Below are 24688 nucleotides of genomic sequence, written 5' to 3' on the forward strand. Positions count from 1 at the left end.
CATATTCAACGATGGGTCAAAAAATTTGTGGCACACTCACCATATTGTATGTATATTTGTAGATAAGGTTTTATGAAGTAACCATATTTATGTGTGCAAATGTTTTGATTTGTTTTACTAGGTTACAAGGCTAAGTTTGGATTTCTTTATGCTCTGAATGAGACTTGTATTTTCTTGTTAAGATTTATCAGATTGTGTAGCATCAAGTAAAATCCTTCATACCTTTAGCTCGTTTTGAAAATATGCGATTTATAAATTGAGACGAATGGCTTCCAAAAAATCTCTATCCCCCGCTTGCAATAGGAACTGATAACTGCTAGTTGTTGGCTAGAAATTTGAGAGTTAAGTATGGAGGTGTGGGACTGTCCAGATTTGAGTGGCCTGGCCCTACCCTACAGTTGGGTCAGTACATCCACGGCCTAGGTTGGGCCGAGGCCTAAAAAAATGGCCCATGTCAATACCTCAAATCGGGCATGTCAATACCTCAAATCGGGCAGTGCCGACTGATGATTGACACCTCTAGTACAGATTGTTATTCAAAAGAGGCCTTTGAATGTGTTGAGATAACATTAGGCCCGAAAATGAAGGGTTCATAGTATCTGTGTGGTTGTAGTGTCACAGAAAGTCCAAATGAATTAAGGCTGTCACCATTTGTTTTATTGGCTTGTTTATGCACATACAAACAGGTGATGTGAGACTCAAGACTTTGTGGTTACAACTTAGTTCTCTGATCTGATTCTTGAGGTGGGTGATTCTGCAAAATTATGCAAGCAACTTTTTATAGAACTAGTCAAAATTAAACTTACATTACACGTTATTCTAAAATATTTTATAAGTGATGTAAAAGTAATACTCCTTTCGTCTCAGTTATATAGTCTTGTTTCATTTCTCACACAGATTAAGAAATCTTCTTTAATGTCATTGAAAAATAATTTTTTGTCAAAATCTTTTTTAGTTTACCCCTATTTAATTTTCAGTATGAAGTAGTAAATTATTGTTGACATTAGTAAAGAATTTGAATGATTTAATTTGAAGAAGAAGAAATAAGAGTTGTTCCATGCTTCCAAAAAGCGAGAAATGTGTGTATTTACATGATTTCAAGAAGTTTGAATATTAAGTGGGGAAAATTGAATATGGCAATATGGTATATTGGTAAATGAACAAAACAAAATATTCTAAATTTGGAAACATGCCTATATATATTGGATAAGATAAAGTGGAAATTACAGATTCTAATAGATTAAAAATTTTCATTTCATAAATAAGATGACATGTTTAATATTTCACAAATAAAATTTTTTAATTAATTAATACATTTAAAAATTAATTAAACAACCCTAATTATAACAATTTCAGTCTCAATACCCTCTCTCTCTACTCGACTCTCTCGCTCTCTTTCTCAATTCCCTCAATCTCACGCACGGCGACCTCTCTCAGGCATGGCGGCAATCGACTCCCCTCTCCGATCGCCATCTTCATCATTGGTAAGTAATGACCCCGTCTTCATCGCTGAAAATTGTCAATTCTAAGGGTCTGGTGAGGTGGGATCTGGTTGTGATGTTGTGATTTATATTAGTGCGGTGTTTGTCGCAACTGTTGCGGTGGTTTTGGGGTGGTCGACCTGAAAATGAAAGCAGCAACGGTGTTTGAGGCGTCAATCTGTGTGATGTTCACTGTGATAGTGGTGGTGGGTTGTGGTGGGTAAAGCTATGGTGTTGTTGGTGTTACAGAGTGGTGTTATTGGTATAGTAGTAGTGGTGCCAACGACAACGACGGGTGGCAGTGATTGTTTGGTGATGATCACAGATTAATTGGATTTATTGTGACCAATAAGTTGGCAATATGTGACCTGAAAATTGTGATTGCGACTCACAATTACATATGTGACCTAAAAATTGTGACTGTAACTCGCAATTAATTAATTTGTGATCGAAAAATTAATCGTGACCAATTAATTCAATAATTTGCAATGAGTAAATGAATTGTGACAAATAAAAGTTTTGAATATGTGATCGACGAATAATCTATGACCTGTAAAAATTTTGGATTTGTGACCGAAAATTATTTTGTGACCAATAAAAATTTTGATTTGTGATCGAGAAAGAAGTTACGACCAATAATTTGATAAGTTGTGACTAAAAATTAATCTGTGATTAAGTAATTTCATAATTGTGACAAAAAACTGTGACTTAAATATATTAAATTAATTAAATAATTAGATCATAAATAATTTTTAATAAAAATCTGATTTTTGAATTTTGAAACTTGTTTAATTTTGAAATCTATCATATTTATATTACATTTGATAGATAAAAATTAATTGCTAAGATATAAATTTAAACGCCTATTAAAATTTCTAGATACATGAATATAAATAAATTTATCTATTACAAATCTAGATTCATATAATTCAAGATTCATCAAATAAAAATTCGTTAAATATAGTCTAATGTGAATGTTAATTAATTGAGAATCAATAATACAAATTTTATAAATGACAATAATTATGTAGTGTTTATTACAGATAGAAAAGCAAAAAGTAAGGTATTATTGAAATAATTGAATTGTAGAGGGGTTAAAATCGTCCAAAAAATGATTCTCCCTTGATGTGATATTTTAATATATTATAGATTCGTGATACTAAATATAAAAATGAGTTATGTGAAATGTAAAAATAATTGTTAGGCACACGTGTATCAAGAAGTTTTATGAAAAATGAAATTTCGACATGTTCAAATTTTGATTTTATGTTCTCAAGTCCATTTGCATGACTTTTGGACCTTCTAAAAATTATTTTTAGTGTTACACATGTGTAGATATATTTTAATTTCATTCCTTATAGGTCATATTTGTTTATTATTTTCACAAAATAAACATGTCAAAAGCTGTAGAGGTAAACTAGGGTAACTGGTAGATGGATTTATGTAGTCAAAAATCATAAATTTATTGAGAACAAAACTAATATAGTCCCCGAACTTGTACCGAGTCTTTCTATTTTATTTTATTTTCATGTTTTACAAATTAAATTTTATTTTAAAAATATTAATAAGTAATTAAATAAGGCATACGTAGATTTATGAATATTGTACGAGTATCTCATTGAAAATTCGCTTCACTGATCGGAACACTTGGAGGAGCTCTTGTGTAATACAAAAATTGTAACGATTGCTCCAACCTTATGGAACACGAGCAAATATTCTTTTGCTCTATTGAGATTAAGGAATGTAAATGAATTAGCTCAATTTTTAAGTTTTAATACGGACTAACTTATATTATATTACAAATTAAAAGAATGAATAGGTTACACAAGATCAATAATGCATTGTCTTATCGACAATTAGTTCAAGTCAAAACAAAGAGCACACTTTTTAATCGTCTTAGAGTTCTTACAGTGCAGACATAATTTATTACAACACGTACTTAGCTTTCCAAGTAATTTCATTATGTTACGACAAATTCGAGGTTGATATCGTATTTGAAAGATCTTTAAGATATGTAGATAGTAAATTCTTCAATCATTTAGATTTGGTGGGCTGCCACCTTTGAATTGCTTAATTAGTATGAACTTCGGAGTTTGATTAGTTCAATGAATCTACAATCTAATTATTCCAGCCAGGAAAGATTAGGTCCCTACTTTGAAATGTGGCGATTATGCTTCATTTTTTTTTTTTTTTTGTTCAATATTTTTCACTATATAAAGAATATTCCAACAATTTTTTTTTTTTCAAAACATATAATCCTACAATATATAATTCGATCATTTTTAGTCTATATATATATATATATAGGAAACTTTTCAACATTAGATGATTAATTTTAAGTAAAGTGGGAGACAATTTAAAAAGAAGAATTGCTTCAAGTTTAAGTTATTAGAAAAAAAGACAATAAAAGCTCATTTTCATTTATAATATATATTTATTTTTACGTCTTAGTTTATTCAATTTATCAGAAGATACGATATTTATTTTAAACATTTTAAAGAGTTCTAAATGTTATGTCTAATTTGAACTCTTAAAAACAAATTTTTATTTTTTGTTTTTTTAAAATTTGTAATGTAAAATGGATTTAATTATTATATCTAAAGAAGAATATAATTAATTAGCGTGCTGTAAAAGTCAATTATAGGATCCTATCTAAATTGTGACCTCCTTGGAAAATTTTTTCGTCTTATGTGCACTAAACATGATTGGTTGATGGAGGTAAGAAAAATCACAAGCTAGGGAACATATTTAAACCTTTTGTGTGGTTGATCAAGTAATTTTACTTAAGAGTCATTTAAGTAAATAAAAATATGGTGTAACAAGTAAAATATATCCTTATAGAAATTACCAAAGCTTCCTTATATGAAATTTAAAACTCTCGTCCCCTGTTCTCGGGGCGTAGCCCAGTGATGTAAAGGACAGGAATTAGATTATCTCACGCCTTACTGATAGCCGCAATGTGGGGGGTTCGATACCTGAGACGTGAAATTTGACTCTTTGTAGGTGCAGTGTACAAACAGCTCTTGTTCCTTGGGTCTGTTAGGGCACATCTCGCGATTTACCCCCCTCACAAAACTCTAAAAGATTCAACTTTTTTTTTCCTTTTTTTTTTTTTTTTGTAATATTAGTCGGTCTACCGTTGATGTGGCACAATCAATTGTATTTTTTGACTTTTCAAAAAACCCCCCCAAGGTATAGTCCAGTGATTCAAAGGATAGAGGTGAGATTTTTACACGCTTTGCTGGCAGCCGCAGTGTAAGGGTTCGATTCCTGATATATGAAATTTGACTCCTTGTAGGCGTAGTGTACATGCAGCTCTTGTTCCTTGGCCTGTTGGAACACATCCTGCAATTTATCTCCCTTACAAATCTTTAGATATGGGACGATGGGAACTTTCAAGATTGGGATTCAACCTTAATATTGGTCGAAGATGGGGAGGCCGTGATTTATCTTGCTGCAGCATATGTCAGCAATTTGAAGTACAATTGGATATAAAAATTTCACCATTTTTCAAGCTCAAGCTAAGCTTAGAAGATGCTTGTAAATCTCAAAAAAGTTGCTTATAAGTTTTTTAAGCTTAGCCAAACATGCTAGCTAATTATCATAAATGTTTTTCTTCATATATACCTCCATTTTTTCCTTACTAATGTCAGAACTCCCTTCCCTTGCTTCATACAGTTGTGCAAGAAACCCCAACCGCCCACACCGAACATCATTTTCCTCTCTTCGGTGAAAAAATAAAGAAAATATAAGCCCAAGAATTTGCAGAACAAATCCACCATGTCTTCCCCAAGCAAGCGCCGTGAGATGGACTTAATGAAACTGTAAAGTTTTCTAATTATAATCTTATGCTTTGTAATTATTATTATTATTATTATTTTTCAAATATGAATTGCTTGGATGTACCTTTTGCTTTGCTAAATTTTTTTTATGGGATTTTGTTTTCTTGAACTAGGATGATGAGTGATTACAAGGTTGAGATGATCAATGATGGAATGCAAAGTTTTTATGTGCATTTCCGTGGACCCAGTGACAGTAAATCATCAAAACCCATGTCTCAAATTTTCTTTCTTTTTTTAATGATTTTAATAGGAAATTTTGCTTTTTGGTTATTTGATTTTTGGGTTTTTTTTTTTTTTTTTTTTTTTTTTTTTTGATATTGTTGATGTGAATTTGTTGAGTGGGCTTGCGATTTATGAATTGATCCGTCAGAATTATTTCTTGAAATGAAAATCATGAAAAAAGGGTCTTTTTTGGTCATTGTTTGCCTTCAGTTTTTTCTTATTTTTAGCTTTTCTTTCTTCATTTAGTCACACTGTTGCCATTTTTGTATAACACCTGCATTTATTTATTATTTTTTTTAATGACTCTGGGAGTCCAGAAGAGCTTGCGCGCACCTCGACTAATCTCTGCAGATTTTTATTTTATACTTTTCTGCTGCTTGACCTTGATGAATGTACGGAATTATTAAGGATTGAGATGTCTACTCTGCAATTACGTATGTAATCAGGAAGAACAGCCATCCTGGAAACTTCAGAGAGTTTGTGTGCGCTAGCACGCTTGTTTGTTTTGGTCTTTTGCAATTTAATTTCTTTTACTATGTTCAATGTTTTGAATGAAAATTAGGTCCGTATCATGGCGGTGTATGGAAAGTAAGAGTTGAGCTTCCAGATGCTTACCCGTACAAAGCTCCATCCATAGGATTTCTTAATAAGATGTATCACCCGAATGTTGATGAGACGTGAGCAATATACTCTTAAAGATCCTATATTTTCATATACAGGATAAGTCATTGTCTTCCTTTATGATGTATGATGAATTCTGATATTTTTGAATAATCAATGTAGGTCGGGTTCAATTTGTTTGGATGTTATTAACCAGACATGGAGCCCCATGTTCGGTAAGGAATATCTGTATATTACGAAGGTACTTTTGCCAATTATTGATTGCTTGTTTACTCTTCTGTTGAATCGCTATTTGCAGACCTGGTGAATGTATTTGAAGTATTTATACCGCAACTTCTCTTGTATCCAAATCCAGCGGACCCACTAAATAGGGAGGCTGCGGCTCTTATGAACCGTGATCAAACTGCTTATGAGCAAAGAGTTAAAGGTATTAGAATGTTTCGGTAATTTATAAATTATCGTATAATCTGGCAAAGTTGAATCTCTATATTGTTGATATATGCAAGTCTTTTTTCTTTCTGCATTACTGTTTCATGATCTATTTTGAGGCTTGAATCTTTGAAATTAATTCAACATTATTCTTATTCACTATGTCGATTCACTTTCTCCTTTGCATTTATTTACAACTCCACTGCACACGTGTTTGGCTTTCCTAATCTGAGGAAAGAAAACACAACATTACTGTTATAATATGAAAATTTACGCAAACAGTTCTTTTTCCTTTTTTTGGGTGCGGGTTACCTCATTCATTTCAGGACGTTTTTCTTCAGCACGAGAAATCTTTTGCCAGTTGTAATGGGAAGTTAATAATAAGGAAAGATAAAAAAACGCATGTTCAGCGAGTAATGAAAGCAGAACAATAGTGTAGGTATCTACCAAATTTTAGGCATTCTTTTCCAAGATTTAAGCATGTTTGGGAAGTGTTTCTAGTTTCTAAACGGTTTAAATGATAAATAGATAAAAATGAGTGGTGGATAAGTGGATAGAACTTGTGGATCACTCGAAACATGCCGATAAAAAGTGGCTTGAATGATTATCCACATTTCATAAACATGAGCTAAACATAAGTGTAGAACATGAACTGCACAATATGAAGTCCTAAAACCAATTTGACCCGATTGCTTAAGCCAGTTTTGTGCTTTTTTTCTTGTCTATTTATTATTTTCACTTACAACGACGCCTAAAATGACTCATTTAGGCGAACCCAAAATTTATTGGAAAAGGGCTTAGTTTGCTGGCTTTTTATTTTTTGGTAGCATTAGTACCTTTTATCACTTAATCTTGAAGATTAATTCATTAATCCTTCATATCTGCCTCCAAGTTTAATGGTGATGACGCTGAAAATGTAGTTGCAAATGGCGCTCTCAAGGTAAAGAAGAGTGTCTCTGTCGATTCTTTTATCTTCACCCTCCGAGTCTGCAATAAGACTTTTGCCATGATTTCCTAGGATTCTTAACTTTGATTACACTTTCTCGTCTGCTCCATACATTATGGGCATGGTAAAACTGACCTATAATTTTATCTTGCAGAATACTGTCAGAGATATGCCAAGCCGGAAGATGTAGGGACAACCTCAGGGGAGATATCGAGCGATGAGGAGCTAAGCGAAGATGAGAATGATTCTAGTGACGAGGCAGTTGCAGGGCCAGTGGATCCATAGCCATATTCAGTCTCTTTAAGAATCAGTATTCTTACCTTGTTCACCTGGTTTCTGCTTGAAATTTACTTAACTGCAGATATAATTATTCATTGGAAAGGGTGAAAAGAAAATTCATGCCCGTTGTTTATGTAAATAGATGCAACGATAACTTGATGTGTACCCTTTATTTCCCATTTAAGAAAAAAGTGGTCCAAAAACCATAAGAACATGCTCTTAGTTAACCAACTTTCATGAACTTAATTCTGGTGCAAATAATGTCCAGTATGCTATACAGATTACGTAGAATTATCGTCTAAAAGCTTAAATTGGCTAAGAGAAGACAAATTCAGTCATTAAATGTCATCTTTGACATGTCTTCTTGATACGTGCATGACGAGACTTGACATAAAACATTTGTTTACCTTAATACTATGTTGAGCACACCCCAGCAAATAGCTTAAACTGTTATAGAGAGAACAAATTTATTTATTTAAATGTCATTTTCCACAATCCAAAAGAATAGACACGTCAAGTTAGTCCTCTTCTCATCGATTTCACGCCCACCCATTCTTCCTCCACCGAAACCTAATAGACTTCCATCAGTGCACTGCCAACGTGCACCACCGAAATTGTTCAACCATGTTAATTGAAGATCAATAAAGGGATTAGAGAAGAGTTAATTGGTAGGCAATTCAGATACAAGATTCTCATATCATACAAAAAAGAACAGGTAAATTGTTCAACCAAGTTAATCCAAATAACACACCAGAAAACAGTGCAAAATCTACAAGAATCGCAATCCAGCACCATTATACAAGGCACCTAAACACCAGAGAATTGTTTTCTTCTTCAATTTGAAGGAATTAACATGTAAATCATAAATGGCTTGGGGGCCTCCTCCCAACACCAGTTCTCGTCCTCTTTACAGGATTTGCCCAAGCAACAGAGCTGCCGCCGCCGCCACCACTATTCTCTGGTTGGGGAGAAATGGAAACCCGTCCCTGTGGTTGGGTACTTTGTTGGCTCCATAGCACATCTCTCGTGCCTGAACTCGAGCCAGGACTTTTCACATTACGGCTAATTCCATTGGGTGAAACTGGACCAGTCAACTCATTCCCAGACTTCATGGCCGATTTCTCTCTTTCTTTCCTCTTCTTCTTGCATATAACAAGGTCACCTGGATGAGTCAGTGGGCGGGGTTCTTCCTTCTGTCCAGTCTCCAGGTTACTGCTACTTCCAAGCCTCGACTCCTTTTGAGGCATATAGTTTTTGACCTTAGTGCCTTCAACAGTATGAACAGGAATTCGAGCATTTGGCTTCTGGCGAGGACCTGGATCAGAGTCGACATCCTTTACTAATTTTTGTCGCTTGCTTTGACCAGCAAGCACCTGCCTGGATGATGAACCAGAGACTGGCATAGCTACTTGGCAGGAGAAAGATATAGAATTCCTGGCCTCCCGAAAATCAGTGTCTGGAAATGCTATCTTCAAGATATCAAAGAAAAGATCGTGCACTTTTCTTGCTTCGGTTCTCACCTATTACAATGTATTCATAAAGTTCATTTAGCACAAATCTTGGAATCTTTGAATAAATACAGGCTATGTTTAGTACTTAGTAATAGATACAGCTGAAGAATATAAGATAAAAATTTTAGCTTCTTACCATAAAAAAATAATAATAATAATAAATATATATATATATAGTCTAGTGCTATCCAATCCAACCTACCAAATATGCCAATAGGATAGAACGGGTACCACTGAAAATTTCTCTGTTTAATTTCCAATATAATTCACATAGAAATTCAGAGAGCTTCACAGATTCTATCCAAGTCCGAGAGGAAAATTATGATTCCCAAAACATTTCTTTCACTTCAAAAGATCGTGCTATTGATCTTAGAATTCTACATGGGTGAATAAATTTCAGAGAATTGAGACAGAATAATGGCCCACTAGTTCTTCAAATTTTTGTCTTCTTGTAATTATACTCTGTACTGATTAATCCTTCTTTTTTCTTTTGAGATAAAGAAATATCCATACCTCAAATGAGAAAGCATAGTGCTGCATCCCAAGCTTCAACATAAGCTGCACATCTGACACAAGCTCCATCACTCCGCTGTACTGAGATTTATCAATGCATACATCGATCTTTCGTAGATCCAAAACGTTATCCCCTGGCCTACTCACGACAACAGAGTTTTCAATTTTTTTCCATAGTTCAGTTAGCAGGGGAATTATTTGATGCCCTTCCTTGTCTATTCTCCTTTGGAGCTTGCTAATAACATTCTTGCACTGTAATACATCAACATTTATATAAATAGCAACCATTAAGAAGGAAAGAATTGGAAGGTAAAGATTCAAGACATGAATAGAAAGTGAAATGATTAAATGCAGATTGATGAATTTGTGTCTAAACTTGCCAAGACATGCCATTAAATTAAATAGCAACTGTACAAGGTATGAAGGACATATAGAAAAACCTCAAATGCAATATCATAAATGTTTGATCCCTTGTCAAAACCTAAAGGAAATCGAAAACAAAAGAGAAAAGGACAACCAATACAACAAGCCATAAGGATGACTGTGTCCATTCAGAGCCCATTCCTTTACTGGGCCAAGATATGGAATCAAATTCTTTTATCCATCACATTTTCAACCTTAATTTCTTTCTCCTGAGGTTTTTAGGCCAAGACTGTATTAAGTTTGGAGTTTTGCGCACATAATATTGGTAAGAACATTTTAGTCACCACACTGGATGACCTCAGAGTTTTGGGGCTTTCTATAATTAAAGGAACAAAACACGACTAAATAGTTGGTTCTAAGAAAATAAGTTTAATTTCTTAATAAACCTAGGACATTAAAATTGTTATAGTTAGTAGGTGTCATCCTAAAATAAACTACCCTGAAAAATTCGACTTAAAAAGTAACTCGTGTTACCTGTATAGGGCTACAAGATAAATCTTATTCCTTCCATCTCAAAATGAATGTCCTTCCATTTTTTAGGAAGTCTCAAACTCAAAATAAAATATACTACCTGATGCTGAGAGCGGCGGAGAAAGTAGAAGAGAGAAACGAAAGATTTGAGAAGAGGTGAAAAAAGAGGAGAGAAAAGTTACCATATACTTGGAATTTGATCAATATTCAACGATAAAGAAACTATCATAGGAAAAATAATTTCTTTATCATTTCAAAATTCAACTAGTCAGGCCCCACCTTATCATGCTTTTCACCTGCTTTTAATGGAAGAAATAAGATACAATGTTTTATTTGTCATGCATCATGTAATACAAAAGCCAAAGTTAGGAGGACATTCATATCCTAAAGTCGTTCTTTAGAACCCATACCAACATCAAACTAGAACTTTCATTTTGATCATATATCAATGTTCAATGTTCTTACATATAGGGGGGTTTCATTAGTCAAATAGTCCACTCTCGCAAGCTCAGAATATACATGATCCACTGATCATTTCCTAGTCTAAGACATCAATAAACTGCAAACTTATAAATAGCATGTTTAGGACTCTAGTTGCTAATGGATGAGAAAAGACACCAATTTGATCATAAGCCACTCATTCAGAATCAGCATATTCTCAACACCACAACTTATAGAAATGGTCCACAACAGTGCACAGAACAACATATCAAAACAATATTGCAATCAAACCCATATAATTAATGTCAATGATTTTGAAAGATCATATAGATGGAAATGATAGTGTGACAAACAGATCGTCTCAATCCACAGTCAAGATGGAACAAGAAAAATTAAATTACGCAACGAGCAGAAACACAAGTTCTCATTTCTTAGTAGAGTGCAAACTGAGTAATAGAATCCAAAGAAGTTTAGAGCTACATACCTTTCTCTGTATGACGTCAGACATCTTACCGCTACCAGTTGTAACCCCTTTCATGACTTTACTATCCCAGTTCTTGTTACCTTTCTTTGCATGACCTCAGACATCTTACTGCTACCAGTTGTAGCCCCTCTTATGACTTTACCGTCCCAGTTCCTGCTTGGCTGCTCAGAAGCAGCATCTGGAGGAATAGAAACATGACTTGCTTTGGCAGATTTTAGTGAAGCATGCCCTTTAGCTGTATTTGAAAATTTTCTTGTGGATAAATTTTGTTTATTATTGAAGGATGAATCAATTTTGCCATGCTTCAACAAATTAGGCTCTCCAAGAACTTTATGCCCATGGCCATCCCTTCCTTGCAAGTCACGTTCTACTGAGAAAGGCAACCGAGAAGAATCCCCTCTCCGCAGAGATGACTTCTCACCATACATCTCTTCCGATGTCTCTGCAGCTTGCCTCGGACGACCTCGAAAACTACGTTTACGTTTAATTTTGGGCTGCAACACCTGTTCATCTTCACCTTCATCCCGATCTTGGGTCCAACTACCAGATTGCTGGTGATCCATCTGAGAGTCTCCAGATCCAACAATTTCCCCTTCCTCTAACTCATCTACCTGGAAAATAAGAAAATAAAATATTTCAGGTAACTCGACCACCTTGAGAATTAAGCTTGAAGAATCAGAATAGGGTGTTACAAGACATACCACCTTCTTTGAACGAGAACTGGACCTGCCATCTAAAGCAGAAAGTGATCCAAACTTCTGAGAAGATGCAGAAGGTGAGGCCATTGGCATTAGTCTTTGACCATGGGAAGAAGACCCAGATGAACCTGCTTGTTCAAATGCAAGATTGTTGCTAGTGTGTTTCATACCACTTTGGTATCTGTATTCATCAGCCGAAACAGGATCATCATCTTCTAACTTATCTTTATTTTCATCATTTTCAAACTCCCCAATTTCTTCTTCTTCCTCTAGTATAGAATACTGATTCCTCTCATCAGAACTAGATTCAAATAACTCTTCATTTTCATCATATTCAGTGTAAATAGGAACTTTCCCCTTAGGTCTCCCCCGTTTTCTCTCTGTCTCAGAGGCCATTTCGCTGGAATTTAAGCCAATATTTCCTCCAAATAAGATTTTCTTTGATGGTTTTTTTGATAAATTAGCAATGGTGGTATTCACCTCTTTGGTATCAGCACGAAGCCACTTTGGAACCTGATCATATCGAGTCATTTCATCTATCCATTCTAGTTCTTCATCCATCTGATCAAAGAGCTCCACTTCTTCTTCACTCCGAGCAATCATGCGATTTACCTCATATAGTGAGGGAACGTCATGAACTGTTTCTTGGCATCTCTCTTCATCATGCAATAGTGTTTCTAAGGTCATGCGTCTTTCTTCATGTGTTGTTCTCTGGTCAAATCGTCCAGCATTTATAACTTCATCAGCCATGTCAATTTTATACTGCTGGATATTATTCCGTATGAGGCTCTCAATTGAACCCATGTACCGGTCCTTGCCAGCAAGGTCATCATCTGAATCCACTAAACCTTCGCTCCTGTATTCGTCTTCTTTCTGATGGCTTGAGATTTTGTCAACCACAGCCTCCATATAAATGACTTTAACTTCCCTCGTCTGCCCAATACGGTGCGCACGAGCAACAGCCTGTTCCTCATTTTTTGGGTTTGGATCAGGATCATATATGATGACTGTGTCAGCAGACTGAAGATTTAAACCCCGTCCAGCAGCACGTATACTGAGCAAGAAGATAAAGCAATCAGTATCAGGGCTGTTAAAGTCCATAATAGCAGATTCACGATCTTCTAAGCTAGTTGTCCCATCAATCCGTCTGTACACAAGTCTTCGCCATTGTAAATATTCCTCCATTATATCAAGAAGTTTTGTCATGGTACTGAAGAGAAGTACTCGATGTCCTGTTCTATGAAGTTTTATTAAAATTCTATCCAAGACCCACAACTTTCCACATGATCTCACAAGAAAAGCCTTCGATAAGTCACTAAAATATGGATAATTTAGCAATGGGTGATTGCAAAGTTTTCTGAGCTCCATACATCTATTATTTAAAGGTTTGTATGTCTTAGCCTGGTAAACAGGATTCTTTTGAACTTTGCACTTTTCATCTTCTGGGTCAACCCGAAGAGTACCAGTGGATTTGATCCAGTCGTAAATGGCACTCTGTATAGCAGACATTCTACATTTCAACACAATTGAAACCTGCAGGTTCAAATTGCTGTCAGAAACAATCCACATCATAGAATATCTAATAATATTTAAAGGCATACCTTGGGAGGAAGTGATCCTTCAACATCTTCAACGCGACGCCTGAGCATGAAAGGCTCCAGAATTTGATGAAGCCTGTGGATAATGATCACCTTCTTCTCAGTTTCAAGCCAGTCATCCTCAGCATTGTGTGAGGGGCCTTCTTTTTGAAATGGTTGCGAGAACCAGTCATGAAATGCTTTTCGATTATCAAAGACCTCTGGGAGCAGTAGGTTTAAAAGTGACCAGAGTTCTTTAAGATCATTCTGTATGCAGAAATATAATGGATGTGATCCATTGAGGTCTTCGGAACAAACAAGAAAATAAACAGGAACAGGTGCATTAACACAAACAAGCTAACAGAACATATCAACCCAACCACTCTCAAACAATAATCTGTTGGTTCTCTTTTCCAAGACAATTCTTTGTTTTCCTTCTTTTCATGTGTATTATTAACCAATATAGTTCTCATTTGAGGAGATGAAAAATCCATGGTTGATCCCACCTACAATTAACCTTAATTTCAAATCTATGCATGTAAGCAGCCTGACGACTACAAGTGGAAGTAATAACTCTGGCAAAACCTAATCCCCAAGCTTTCGAAGTTGAGAATTGATGCAAATATTTTGCACAATGATTCTATCCATTAGTTAGTAAAATGTAAACATATTCTCAGAAACCTTTCAACTTTTAAAGGTCAAATGTAACAAATTAAACCAATAATAGTAAAATCGATTTATGGTAATACACGCATGGAAAACTTCATGTCTGGTACAGAAGAAATGAGAGTATTATACATGAGGCAGTCTCAGACTCTCAGCAAACCTGTAATGGTGTTCCTGTAAGAAGCAAGCGCCTTTGGCACCGATATCTATCAAGATCACGAGATAGGACTGATTCTCTGTCCTTCATCCGTTGTGCTTCATCAATTATGATATACTTCCAATCAACTTTTGAAAGCTTTGAACGATCGTACATAATGAACTCATAGGTTGTCACGAGGACATTAAACTTCATGGCTAACACTTCCTAAACAACAGAGATCAAGTGAAAATTATTTAACTTTTGTAGGCGAAATATTATCAAGCTATAATTTCTAATGACCAGGAGTTCATCTTACTTGAGAAAACAATTTTGACCTCTGTTCTTTCCCACCAACATAGAATATGCAGGAGACAGTTGGCAGCCAATTGTGAAACTCACTCTGGAATATGGAGTAAACTAAACATGTAAAATCGAAGAAAATGCCACTAATAAGAATTTAGGATTTAAAAATTAACCAAACCTTCCAGTTCACAAGAACAGCATTGGGAACAATGATAAGATGTGGGCCATAGTTTCCTTTGAACTCCATCAAATAAGCAATTAATGCCATAACCTGCCCAAGTAAGAAGAGAATGAACCTTAGAAAAATGTCGACAAACACTGGTAAAGAAACTAAAACCAAATTGTTACAAGAGTGAGAATATAAAAGCAGAAAATAATTTTAAAAAATCCATGAGAAAGAAAAATGATTCCTCCATGTTCACATAGCTTTAGCAATCAAATATTTAAACCACCATTAATAAAAAACAAGTAACCTGCACAGTCTTCCCAAGCCCCATCTCATCAGCCAAAATTCCATTGAGTTTGTTGTTATACAACGAAAGCATCCACTGCAAGCCGACCTGTGGATTCAAGTAAAACAATACATCAGTGAGAAACAAGCAAGAAATGAAAAGGCGAATGAAAAACTGAGCAGATGACATAAACTATAGAATGTATAAAAAAAAAAAAATGCAATTTACAAGCTGATAGTCTCGTAATGTTCCAGCTCGCAACATTGAGGGCTGCCTTGTAACCCTTTCATTCACGGCATGCGCAAGGACATAATATCTGGTGAAAAACAAGAAGGAAAAGAGAATGTTATGCAAATAACATAATCGTGCATCACAAAACTCCTATATCCATTCAGCACTTCAAATCGATAGCACAACAAAAATGATGAGAGAACATTGTATCTTTCTGCAGCATCACCAGGCATGTTAGTTTGTTGTTCTAGCAGCATCTCTCTATATCTTTCTACATCATTATTCTTCAGTGCTTCCATCCTTTTATTACGATCATCATCTTTGCTCTTTGAGAACTCCTTTAACATCCTTTCATGATACTTATGAACTCCCCTATTGCGGGAAGTTCGAGCATCACGGATGCCCCAGTGAGCTTCAAGAAGCTTCTTACGCCACTGAAATATGGATTTCAATTGCTTTTCTCTGGTTGCTTTCTGCTTGATCTGTGATTGTCTGTTGAGCTCCTGACGTTGGCGCTCACATAGCCTAACAAATTTGCGATATGGTCTATCAGGCATTGCCATTATTTCTTGTTGTTGTTGCTCAATCTCTTCCTTCAAGCGAGCCTGACGCTCTGCAAGTTGAAGTTTTTTCGACTCAATTTGTAGCCGTATTACGAGATCAGGTTTGATCCTCTTTCGCTCCAAGTTCACAGCTAATATTTTATCAATCTTCTCTATTTTTTCTGCCCTTTTCCTTTTACGAGTTTCTCCACTTTCCTCAATAACAAGATCCTTAATATCATATGCCAAAGTTAAATTATAATTGCTGTTTATCAATGATGATCCAAAAGATTCATGTTTCCTGGTGAAAACAGGGAAATCAAACAATGGGCCGTGATATTTTCTCGTTGAGCCAGCATTCTTAGGATGAATGGTGTTGCCCGACTGACCAGGTTTCTTAACCTGCAGCATATCTGGAATGGCAGACTGCGTGGTAACAGCTGTACCCATGTCTGCAGCAAAACCACTCCTGATCGGAGTTTTCTCTATACTCTGTTCAGCATCCAGGTCAGATTTCCCGCAACATCCTACAGTTTGCTCCTCTTCTTTTCCAGGAGGAATCACTTCTCCCGGTTCCTTCATTGCAGTTGTAATACCTTTCATATTAACTATTATGGAAGCTCCTCTATCATCCCCTGAAATTTCCTCCTTCGAAATATTTACACCACCAGCTGTCGTTACAGCCTGATGCACCTTCTCATTTGACCCCATATGTCTTACATGCCCATCCACATTTTCTCCAGCTGATTTATCCTTATTTAAATTTCTAGCAGAAGGAAATACCTGCTGTATCTGCACCTCAAGCGGTGGAGGGATAACAGCTTGGAGCAATTCACGTGGCAGAGTTCCATCTCCTTTCTACAAGCAGGGTAAAGAAGATATGCAACAGAATATTAGAAATGCTAGTTGAAAAATCAACCAAACACAAGACAAAAGCAAAGCATGATGTTCAATTAGAACAAGGCAATGAGGAGAACGCATATTAGCAAAAATTGCAAACCTTCAGGCGCCTAAATGCAAGTATTTGTGCTTTAAGAACATGCAATTGTTGCTTTGTAAACCCGGTTTGCAGTTGATCCGTCTGAGGAAGTGGCCCACCCTGAGACGTAGATGGATTTCCCACACCCCCATCATTACATGAAGCTGCCGATTGTGAAGGGGATCTGTTAAGTTGCTTGGTATACTGCAACTGTGAAGCTTCAATGTTGAATGGAGAATTTTTTGCAAGGAATGAATTGTCTACTCCCTGTTTCAAGTTCACAGATGACTCTGCTGGATTTGTAGAAAGCATTCCATTGCCAACCCCAGTGGCCTGTCTTGGGGGCAGTTGTTTATCTCTATTATGCACAGAAATGTTACTGGAGTTTTTCAGGATATTTGAATTTGTAGCTACACTGAGAGGAGCAGCAGAAACCAACTGCCGAGCTTTATAAGAGCCAGATTGTCCCGATATATCACTTGGGGAGTTACCACGGGGAGAACTTTCATTAGCAACTTGTGGTGAGTTGACCTGCTGTTTTGGTACTGATTCAGGATGTAAACCTGGATTGCTTTCATTTGGTTTTTGCTGAGCAACCATCCCAGACTGCAAGAGGGGAATAAGCTGTGCCATCATATTTGCATTTACAGGATTTGACAGGTCAATATTACGTTCAAGTGCTAAAGCCTGAATCGCTTGCAATTGTGCAGCCATAGCAGCCGGGATGTTAGTCATGTTCATCATATTTTGCTGGGCCTGGCTCCCCTGCATAGGTATTGCTGGCATTGTTTGACCAAGAAACCCTGGCTGATTAGCAAGCTGTTCAGATGATTTCTTGGAGGAGGATGCCTGAGACTGATTAGCCGCTTGGATATGCAAGAGCTCTTGCATTTTCATATTAGTTGTACGGACATCTTGATCTGTGCCAAGTTGACCAAACATTCCCGGTATCATTTGGTGTTGCGATTGCATTCCAACACCTGACTTCTGTTGAGCTGCTTGGAAAGCGTGTTGGAGGTAAGCTTGTGGGATAGGATTTAACATTTGTTGCTCATTATCTTGATTCCTAATATGACCCTGCCCTGGAATGTTAGGAGGACCACATTGTTGGCCCATGGCACTTATGTTCCTAGACTGTTGAGGGAATTGCATGGACCCAGTCCCTGCAGCGAAATTAAACCCCCTTGGAATCCCATGAACCTTGCCAGCTTGGTAGCCTAAAAGGGCTTCATTTCCTTCAGGTCTCCTCATATATTGTTGTTGCAACGACTGCAAATGACATAAGAGAGGAGGTGGGAATCAGTCATATGCAGTTAGTTTCATTTAGATTCAAAAATTAACAAATCCACTGAACGAAACTTGCAAAGATTGTAAACGTGCAAAAATACAAAGCACGTGCAGTTAAGTAGTTCAAAGTCAAGACAATCACCACAAAGCACAAGCATGATGTCATACAGAAGAATCCAGTGCACGAGTTTTGTTTCAAACCCGTATGTATAAAGGGCGTAATATCTCCAGTTCACTTCTAACCAAGCACTTGTTCATTTTGTACTATCATAAAAATTAACAAATCCACTGAACGAAACTTGCAAAGATTGTAAACGTGCAAAAATACAAAGCACGTGCAGTTAAGTAGTTCAAAGTCAAGACAATCACCACAAAGCACAAGCATGATGTCATACAGAAGAATCCAGTGCACGAGTTTTGTTTCAAACCCGTATGTATAAAGGGCGTAATATCTCCAGTTCACTTCTAACCAAGCACTTGTTCATTTTGTACTATCATCAGACATGTTTCTTTAGTAATGTATTTAATTCATTTTCAACTATAATTAGCAAAATTGACACAGAAAAAATGAAAGGGCAATTAATATTGAAGAAAATGATAGCTTAGAAAAATATATTAAAAGCAAGGCAATCTGAAACTGAATATAGCACTGCATGAAATATTTAACTGCATCAATGAACTGAAGTGGTAACACAATGAAGATTTAGAGAAAACTATCTTTAAAGAATTGCCACCACGAGCCCAATCACAGACAGAAAGCACAAGTTTGATACTATCAAGAGGGAAACAAGGCCAGTTAACACTGCACGTACATACAATTATAATAAATTAGACACGCACAAATAGTTTCGATTATATCTCAAATGCTGTCTTTACGGATGGAATAATCATAGCTTGCTTTAACTCTGAGAACAGCAAACAATAACAATTCCCTTTCCACATCTTATTTTCTCAAAGGAAAAAAGTAAAATTATCTGTTAAATTGAATTTGCAGGATTTTACTATGATTAATGAATAACACAATTTAAAGCAGCCCAGACGCCAGTGAGAATTCTAATTCCAAAACTGTATTCTCAAATCAACAAAGAAAGCTCAAATTCTAACCCGATTGGCTAAAACATATAATTTTTCTGAAAAAAGGGAAACGTGATCTTTTCAGCAACCGACGAATGGGGGAAAATTAGTTAACAAAATAATTTGTTGCTCCGAAAAAAAATAGAATTGAAAGGTTTTCAATTTAATTTTTCATACATTTTTCAAAATAACTCAAAATTGCACCTCATACACACCCACTTGTCACACACTTGTAAACCCTAACCTGTCTTGTCTGTTGCTGATCAAATGCTAGCTGCGGAGCCGACACGGCTGAGGAGGAGGAGGACGGCGAAGCGGAGGCAGACGCGGCGTTCCTGGACGCATGCCCGCCTCGGCCGCGGTCTTGATGGGCCCCAGCCCCCGATTGCATTAGAGAAATTCAATGAAAATAATCCCAAAAATTCACCAAAAGCCTAAACCGACCTGTAAATTAACTCATAAAAATAAAAAAAAATAAAAAATTAGACAATCATTCAATCCATTCGAAAATTCAAAGCTGGTAAGGAAGCATAAAAGTCTAATTTTAGTGAAATATTACCTCAAAAAAAATATGGGAATTTGGAGGGACGCTTGCTTGCAATTTGTCGGCTAATTTGAGTACAAAACATAATATTTAATTTCAAGCAAAATCGTTTTTTCTGAGAAAAAAAATAAAATTGGTTCACAAGCTTTTCCAAATTGCAGATCTTCTCAAATAACTATGTTTTACCTATTATTTTCCTAAAAAGAATAATTTGTTTTTCTTCTTTTTCTCTCAAATTTTCTAGGGTTAAAAATGGTGAAATTATTGTTGAGTCCAGCCGGTATAAATTAAACAATACGTGATGTCACGCTTGTACTTTGAACGACACGTGATCGTTATACATGACTGTCATTCTTAACTTCGAAATTAGGTAAATTATTGAAATTTGAATAGGTTTCGTATATTTAATAGGTGGATTATTACGAGGATGATGCAAGATATAGAATTACACTTTGATCTTTTTCTTAAATCGTCCAAATCTATAAGTTACAAGAGAATATTGCATATTTGCTCTTCAAATTTTGCTCAAAGTTGCAATCATGTCCTCAACCTTTTGGGGTGGATCGTTCTCTTTGTTTTCAATTTTTTTATTATTATTTATTTTCTAATGATATTAATAAGACTTAATTAATGGATTAATTTGACGGAAACCATTTTTAGGGTCTAACTCTGTTAATTTATCGAACGTTTGGAACTAGAATGAGACGTAAAATTTATTGGTACAACATCCAAACTTTCAACAAAGGTTGGGACTAAAATTATATTTTATCCTTAAATTAGTTTACTAAAAATGTGAACGGTTGCCATGAGAGGAACTAGCACGAGTTTAAGTCTTTTAGTTAGGGTGTGAGAGTTTGGGCATTTTTCTTTCTTCAAAAAATTTTGGTGAAAAAATTACAATTTTTTTATGAAAATAAAGTCATTCAAATACACCCTCGTGTGAACTGTGAAGAGACCATTTTGTACTTCTTAGAAAGGGCCGATATTGAGTTTTTTGTTAACCGAAATAGATTTTTAGTTGGAAACAATCCAAATGTCCTTCCGATGCACATCAATTAAAATGTTTGGAAAGTAAGTGCTATGATGAGAAGGTATGGGAATTGACTGCATGGTTTTGAAAGGTTTGTGAACCTATAATATATATATATTCCCCTTATCTGACATTCGAGCTGTTTTCATGCCATTAATTCTTGTGATTTTGTTAGCTTTAATGAATTTGGAGGTTCGGGAAAGAAATTGATTTGGAAAATACACTAATTTTCTAAAATAATTTGGCTAATTATGGTTAACCATTCGGTTTTAAATATTATTATTAATTGGAAATATTACATTTTAGAATAGAAATTGCCTTTTTTTTTTAAAAAAAATAATAATAACTAACATAAACAAATTTTTATAGTAAAACTAATAAAATTAAAAATTCCGACCTGCCGGATTCGAACCAGCGACCTAAGGATGACAGCAAACAAACTACAGTCCTCCGCTCTGCCAACTGAGCTAAGGTCGGCCTTGGTGAAATGTTACAACCATTTTGAATTTAATTTATTAGTGTTATAAAGTTTGAATAAATAATTTTACATTGAGGAAATACGAAATTATGTAAATCACTTATTTTAATTGTAAATAAAGAATTACAACTTAGAAAATATGCTTAGCACTTTAATCATTGTTTGAAAGAAACGTATGTATGGTTAAAAAGCAGGAAAAAAATATTGGGCCCAACAAAATGCATCATTGAAAATTATTTTGAGAGGAAAAAAAATAATTTTTAAAAAACTCTCCTAAACAAGCTTCTTTGGCAACAAGAGTATCCTTTCAGCGTATCTTTATGGTAAATAGGATCTTGAAGGATTTATATTTATGACATCTAACAACATTGAATCGTTTTATAAAGTTCTTAGTAAAATATAATTTTAATTCAATACGACAATGATAAAATTGACGATTATATAAATTAATGAACTAAGGTTGAATAGCATACTATGATTCACTCAAGTGTTGATTCATTAGCACCAAGCTAATATTATTCCAATCCTAATAAGACTAAACTCATCAATTACTTGAGCAACAATCCCTTGGTTAGGGATATTACACAAATTTTTCATTAGGGCCCTCTCAAAATGGAAAAATGACTCGACTTTAAAATGTTTGTCATGATTCGAAAATGTAATGATATGCAATTATCATGAGTAATTTTTTGCATAGGGGTTCCATGCCCGTTATAGACGGCTAGAGGCTTGACTGGAACATTTTGACACGTCTAGGAGCTATGAAAATTAATATTATTGACACATCATACCAACAAGCATATATCTGATTATAATTAAGATTGAAGAACATAAAAATTGATACAATTCTCTATATGAGAATCACTTCATTATCTCCTTTTACGAGTAAATATTGTTCCACACAACTCACAAAGCTCAACAACTACATGCCTTAATCAACTGAAACAGGCTGCATATTCTCAGCTTCTTTCCTAAGCTCTTGAAACAGAACAGACGACAAGTAACGTTCGCCAAAGCTCGGATGTACAGTCTGGAAAACGACGTTTTTACATGAGTTAGATAAGAAATCAAGTAAAACAAGAAGAACGAGCATGCTGCATTTAAGTATTTATAAGTTGTGAATCCTACAAAATGTGTAGATAAGAAGTGAAACAATTGTGGGTATTTTGTAGCGTGGAAAAGTATTTTTACCAGCTTAAATTAAAAGCAAAAAATCTAAATATTTTGCTATTAGTTCATACCACAATTAGTTTGCCTTTGTTTTCTGGCCTTTTAGCAAGTCTAAGAGCTGCAACAGTATTAGCTCCTGATGATATTCCAACCTACACCGTGGAAGTATTCCGTTCGTAATTAACGATAACCAAAATCAACGTTTTTCATTTCCCAAAGTCGAACCCAATAGGAAGTATATCCGTTAGCCAAAAGGGAAATGTAACAGTGAGTGTTCAAGTTATTACCATGAGCCCTTCTTTTAGTGCTAACTGTCTAGCCATGTTCACAGCATCTTCACTAGATACCTGCAATATTTGTGATCTTCCATTAGCTAAAACTAGAACTTCTTGAATTATATTGTAAATGAAAAACGAGCATGATTACCATAAGAACTTCTTCCATTACATCCATATCAAGTATATCTGGTTTGAATCCTACCCCGTTGCCAGTAATATGGTGAGGACCTATATCGAACAAAGACTTCAAGATTAGCTTCCGACATTGTTCCAACCCCTAAGAGCCTAGAATTTCTCATTCCTTCAGGAAAATTATTGAAAATGAAGCGACGATGACATGTGTAGGAATGATACAATGTTCAACATGTTACCTGGTTTACCACCATTGAGTACATTGCTTTCTTCGGGTTCAAGTCCATAAATCTAGAAAAAAGGGGCTAATAATATAAATGTACTAAGATTAAGTATAACTTCCTGTGCAAATCATGCTTCTTTAAGATCACATTTCTTTACCATGACATTGGGATTTTTGGACTTCAGGTATTGTCCAACACCTGAGACCGTGCCTCCACTTCCGATTCCCATAATGAAAATGTCGACTTGACCATTAGTATCCTCCCATATTTCAGGACCAGTGGTCTCAAAATGCACCTGTATTTAAGCTTAGAGGTTATAACCAGAGAAAACATAAGCAAAACCAATCAAAAATTGGAGCATTTTGGTACGCAATATTGAATATGACTAAATAATATAATAGAATTATTGTTTATAGCAAGCTCGGGGGAGCATAGAGCTTTGGTACCTGAGTATTGGCAGGATTTGAAAATTGCTGAAGCATGAAAGCATTTGGAGTGGATTCGAGAAGTTCATAAGCTTTCTTAACTGTACCACCCATTCCCTTGGTAGGATCGGTGAGGATTAGTTCAGCTCCAAATGCCCTCATTGTCACCCTTCGTTCCAAGCTCGTGTACGAGGGCATTGTCAGTACCATTTTGTATCCTTTCATGGCTGCCATAAATGCCATGCTGATCCCCATGTTTCCCGATGTGGGCTCGATCAATGTTGTCTAAAATTCAATACAAGAAATTTATATGAAACCAAATTCAATGAGAATAATACACAAGAGTGTATGTCTGGCATGCAGAATTGGGCACAAGTAAACATTATATAAACTAAATTTTATCTTTTTTTTTTCTTCAGTACAATTCAATCAGGGGTGTTAAATGTTGGAAAAAAAAAATGGTTTAATGGGTCAACTTTGAGCCCAAATTTCAGTGAACCCACCTTTTAAATAATACGGGACCTAGCATATTCACGTTCTACTCCGCGAGATGATTAACGTGATATATTTATTTATCGAAAACCATTTAAAATTGAATGAAATATTAAGTGTTAAAGTAACCCACATAAACTAAGGATTATGGAAGAATTTGATTTACCAAACACTTATCCCACATAGGAAAGTTAGGAAACTTTGGTGTGGTTTATAAGGTGGAAGTTTGGAATTGGGTTTGGGCCCCAAGGGGTACCAATAGTCTTTGGAAGGGGGAAGACCTATATCCTATTGGGTTCGGTCA

General features: G+C 35.5%; 3 protein-coding genes and 1 non-coding gene across 5 annotated transcripts in view; 1 reads left to right on the forward strand and 3 right to left on the reverse strand.

Annotated features, from left to right (window-relative positions):
• The first annotated feature begins 5030 nt into the window (after window positions 1-5030).
• LOC111389989 (ubiquitin-conjugating enzyme E2-23 kDa) lies at window positions 5031-8047 on the forward strand. The gene is made up of 6 exons (XM_023014980.1): window positions 5031-5305; window positions 5437-5516; window positions 6108-6222; window positions 6329-6381; window positions 6465-6593; window positions 7696-8047. The coding sequence occupies exons 1-6, from the start codon at window positions 5262-5264 to the stop codon at window positions 7824-7826; spliced, it is 552 nt and encodes a 183-aa protein (XP_022870748.1). The 5' UTR covers window positions 5031-5261; the 3' UTR covers window positions 7827-8047.
• Window positions 8048-8467: 420 nt separating this feature from the next.
• LOC111390000 (ATP-dependent helicase BRM) lies at window positions 8468-20386 on the reverse strand. Its single transcript, XM_023014990.1, is given in 14 exon segments — window positions 8468-9340; window positions 9845-10096; window positions 11744-12274; window positions 12365-13894; window positions 13963-14205; window positions 14765-14968; window positions 15060-15143; window positions 15225-15317; window positions 15520-15606; window positions 15727-15914; window positions 15917-17129; window positions 17272-18519; window positions 19856-20055; window positions 20171-20386. Coding segments are annotated over 13 exon segments (6480 nt in total). The 5' UTR covers window positions 20003-20055; window positions 20171-20386; the 3' UTR covers window positions 8468-8680.
• Window positions 20387-21576: 1190 nt separating this feature from the next.
• Window positions 21577-21662, reverse strand: TRNAY-GUA. Its single transcript is given in 2 exon segments — window positions 21577-21612; window positions 21626-21662. It is a non-coding gene; the product is annotated as a tRNA-Tyr (tRNA).
• A 789-nt stretch (window positions 21663-22451) lies between these two features.
• Window positions 22452-24688, reverse strand: part of LOC111390009 (bifunctional L-3-cyanoalanine synthase/cysteine synthase 1, mitochondrial) — a 6778-nt gene continuing 4541 nt past the window's right edge. For both annotated transcript variants that reach the window (XM_023015005.1, XM_023015002.1), the window contains exons 4-10: window positions 23914-24177; window positions 23625-23762; window positions 23483-23534; window positions 23260-23339; window positions 23121-23180; window positions 22905-22985; window positions 22452-22693 (exon numbers count right to left, since the gene is read on the reverse strand). In XM_023015005.1, the coding sequence (XP_022870773.1) occupies window positions 22595-22693; window positions 22905-22985; window positions 23121-23180; window positions 23260-23339; window positions 23483-23534; window positions 23625-23762; window positions 23914-24177 (774 nt within the window). In that variant the 3' untranslated portion in view covers window positions 22452-22594. The remainder of the gene's footprint in view (window positions 22694-22904; window positions 22986-23120; window positions 23181-23259; window positions 23340-23482; window positions 23535-23624; window positions 23763-23913; window positions 24178-24688) is intronic.

This window comes from Olea europaea, chromosome 3 (assembly GCF_002742605.1).
Source record: "Olea europaea var. sylvestris chromosome 3, O_europaea_v1, whole genome shotgun sequence".
Lineage (NCBI taxonomy): Eukaryota > Viridiplantae > Streptophyta > Magnoliopsida > Lamiales > Oleaceae > Olea > Olea europaea.

What these genes read in the sequence shown, in the direction of transcription:
- LOC111389989 (XM_023014980.1), top strand. Translation starts at nt 5,262, where the DNA reads ATGTCTTCCCCAAGCAAGCGCCGTGAGATGGACTTAATGAAACT. An exon ending in GAGATGGACTTAATGAAACT is followed by an intron (nt 5,306 to 5,436) that starts GTAAAGTTTTCT and finishes TTCTTGAACTAG; the next exon opens with GATGATGAGTGATTACAAGG. An exon ending in TTATGAGCAAAGAGTTAAAG is followed by an intron (nt 6,594 to 7,695) that starts GTATTAGAATGT and finishes TTTATCTTGCAG; the next exon opens with AATACTGTCAGAGATATGCC.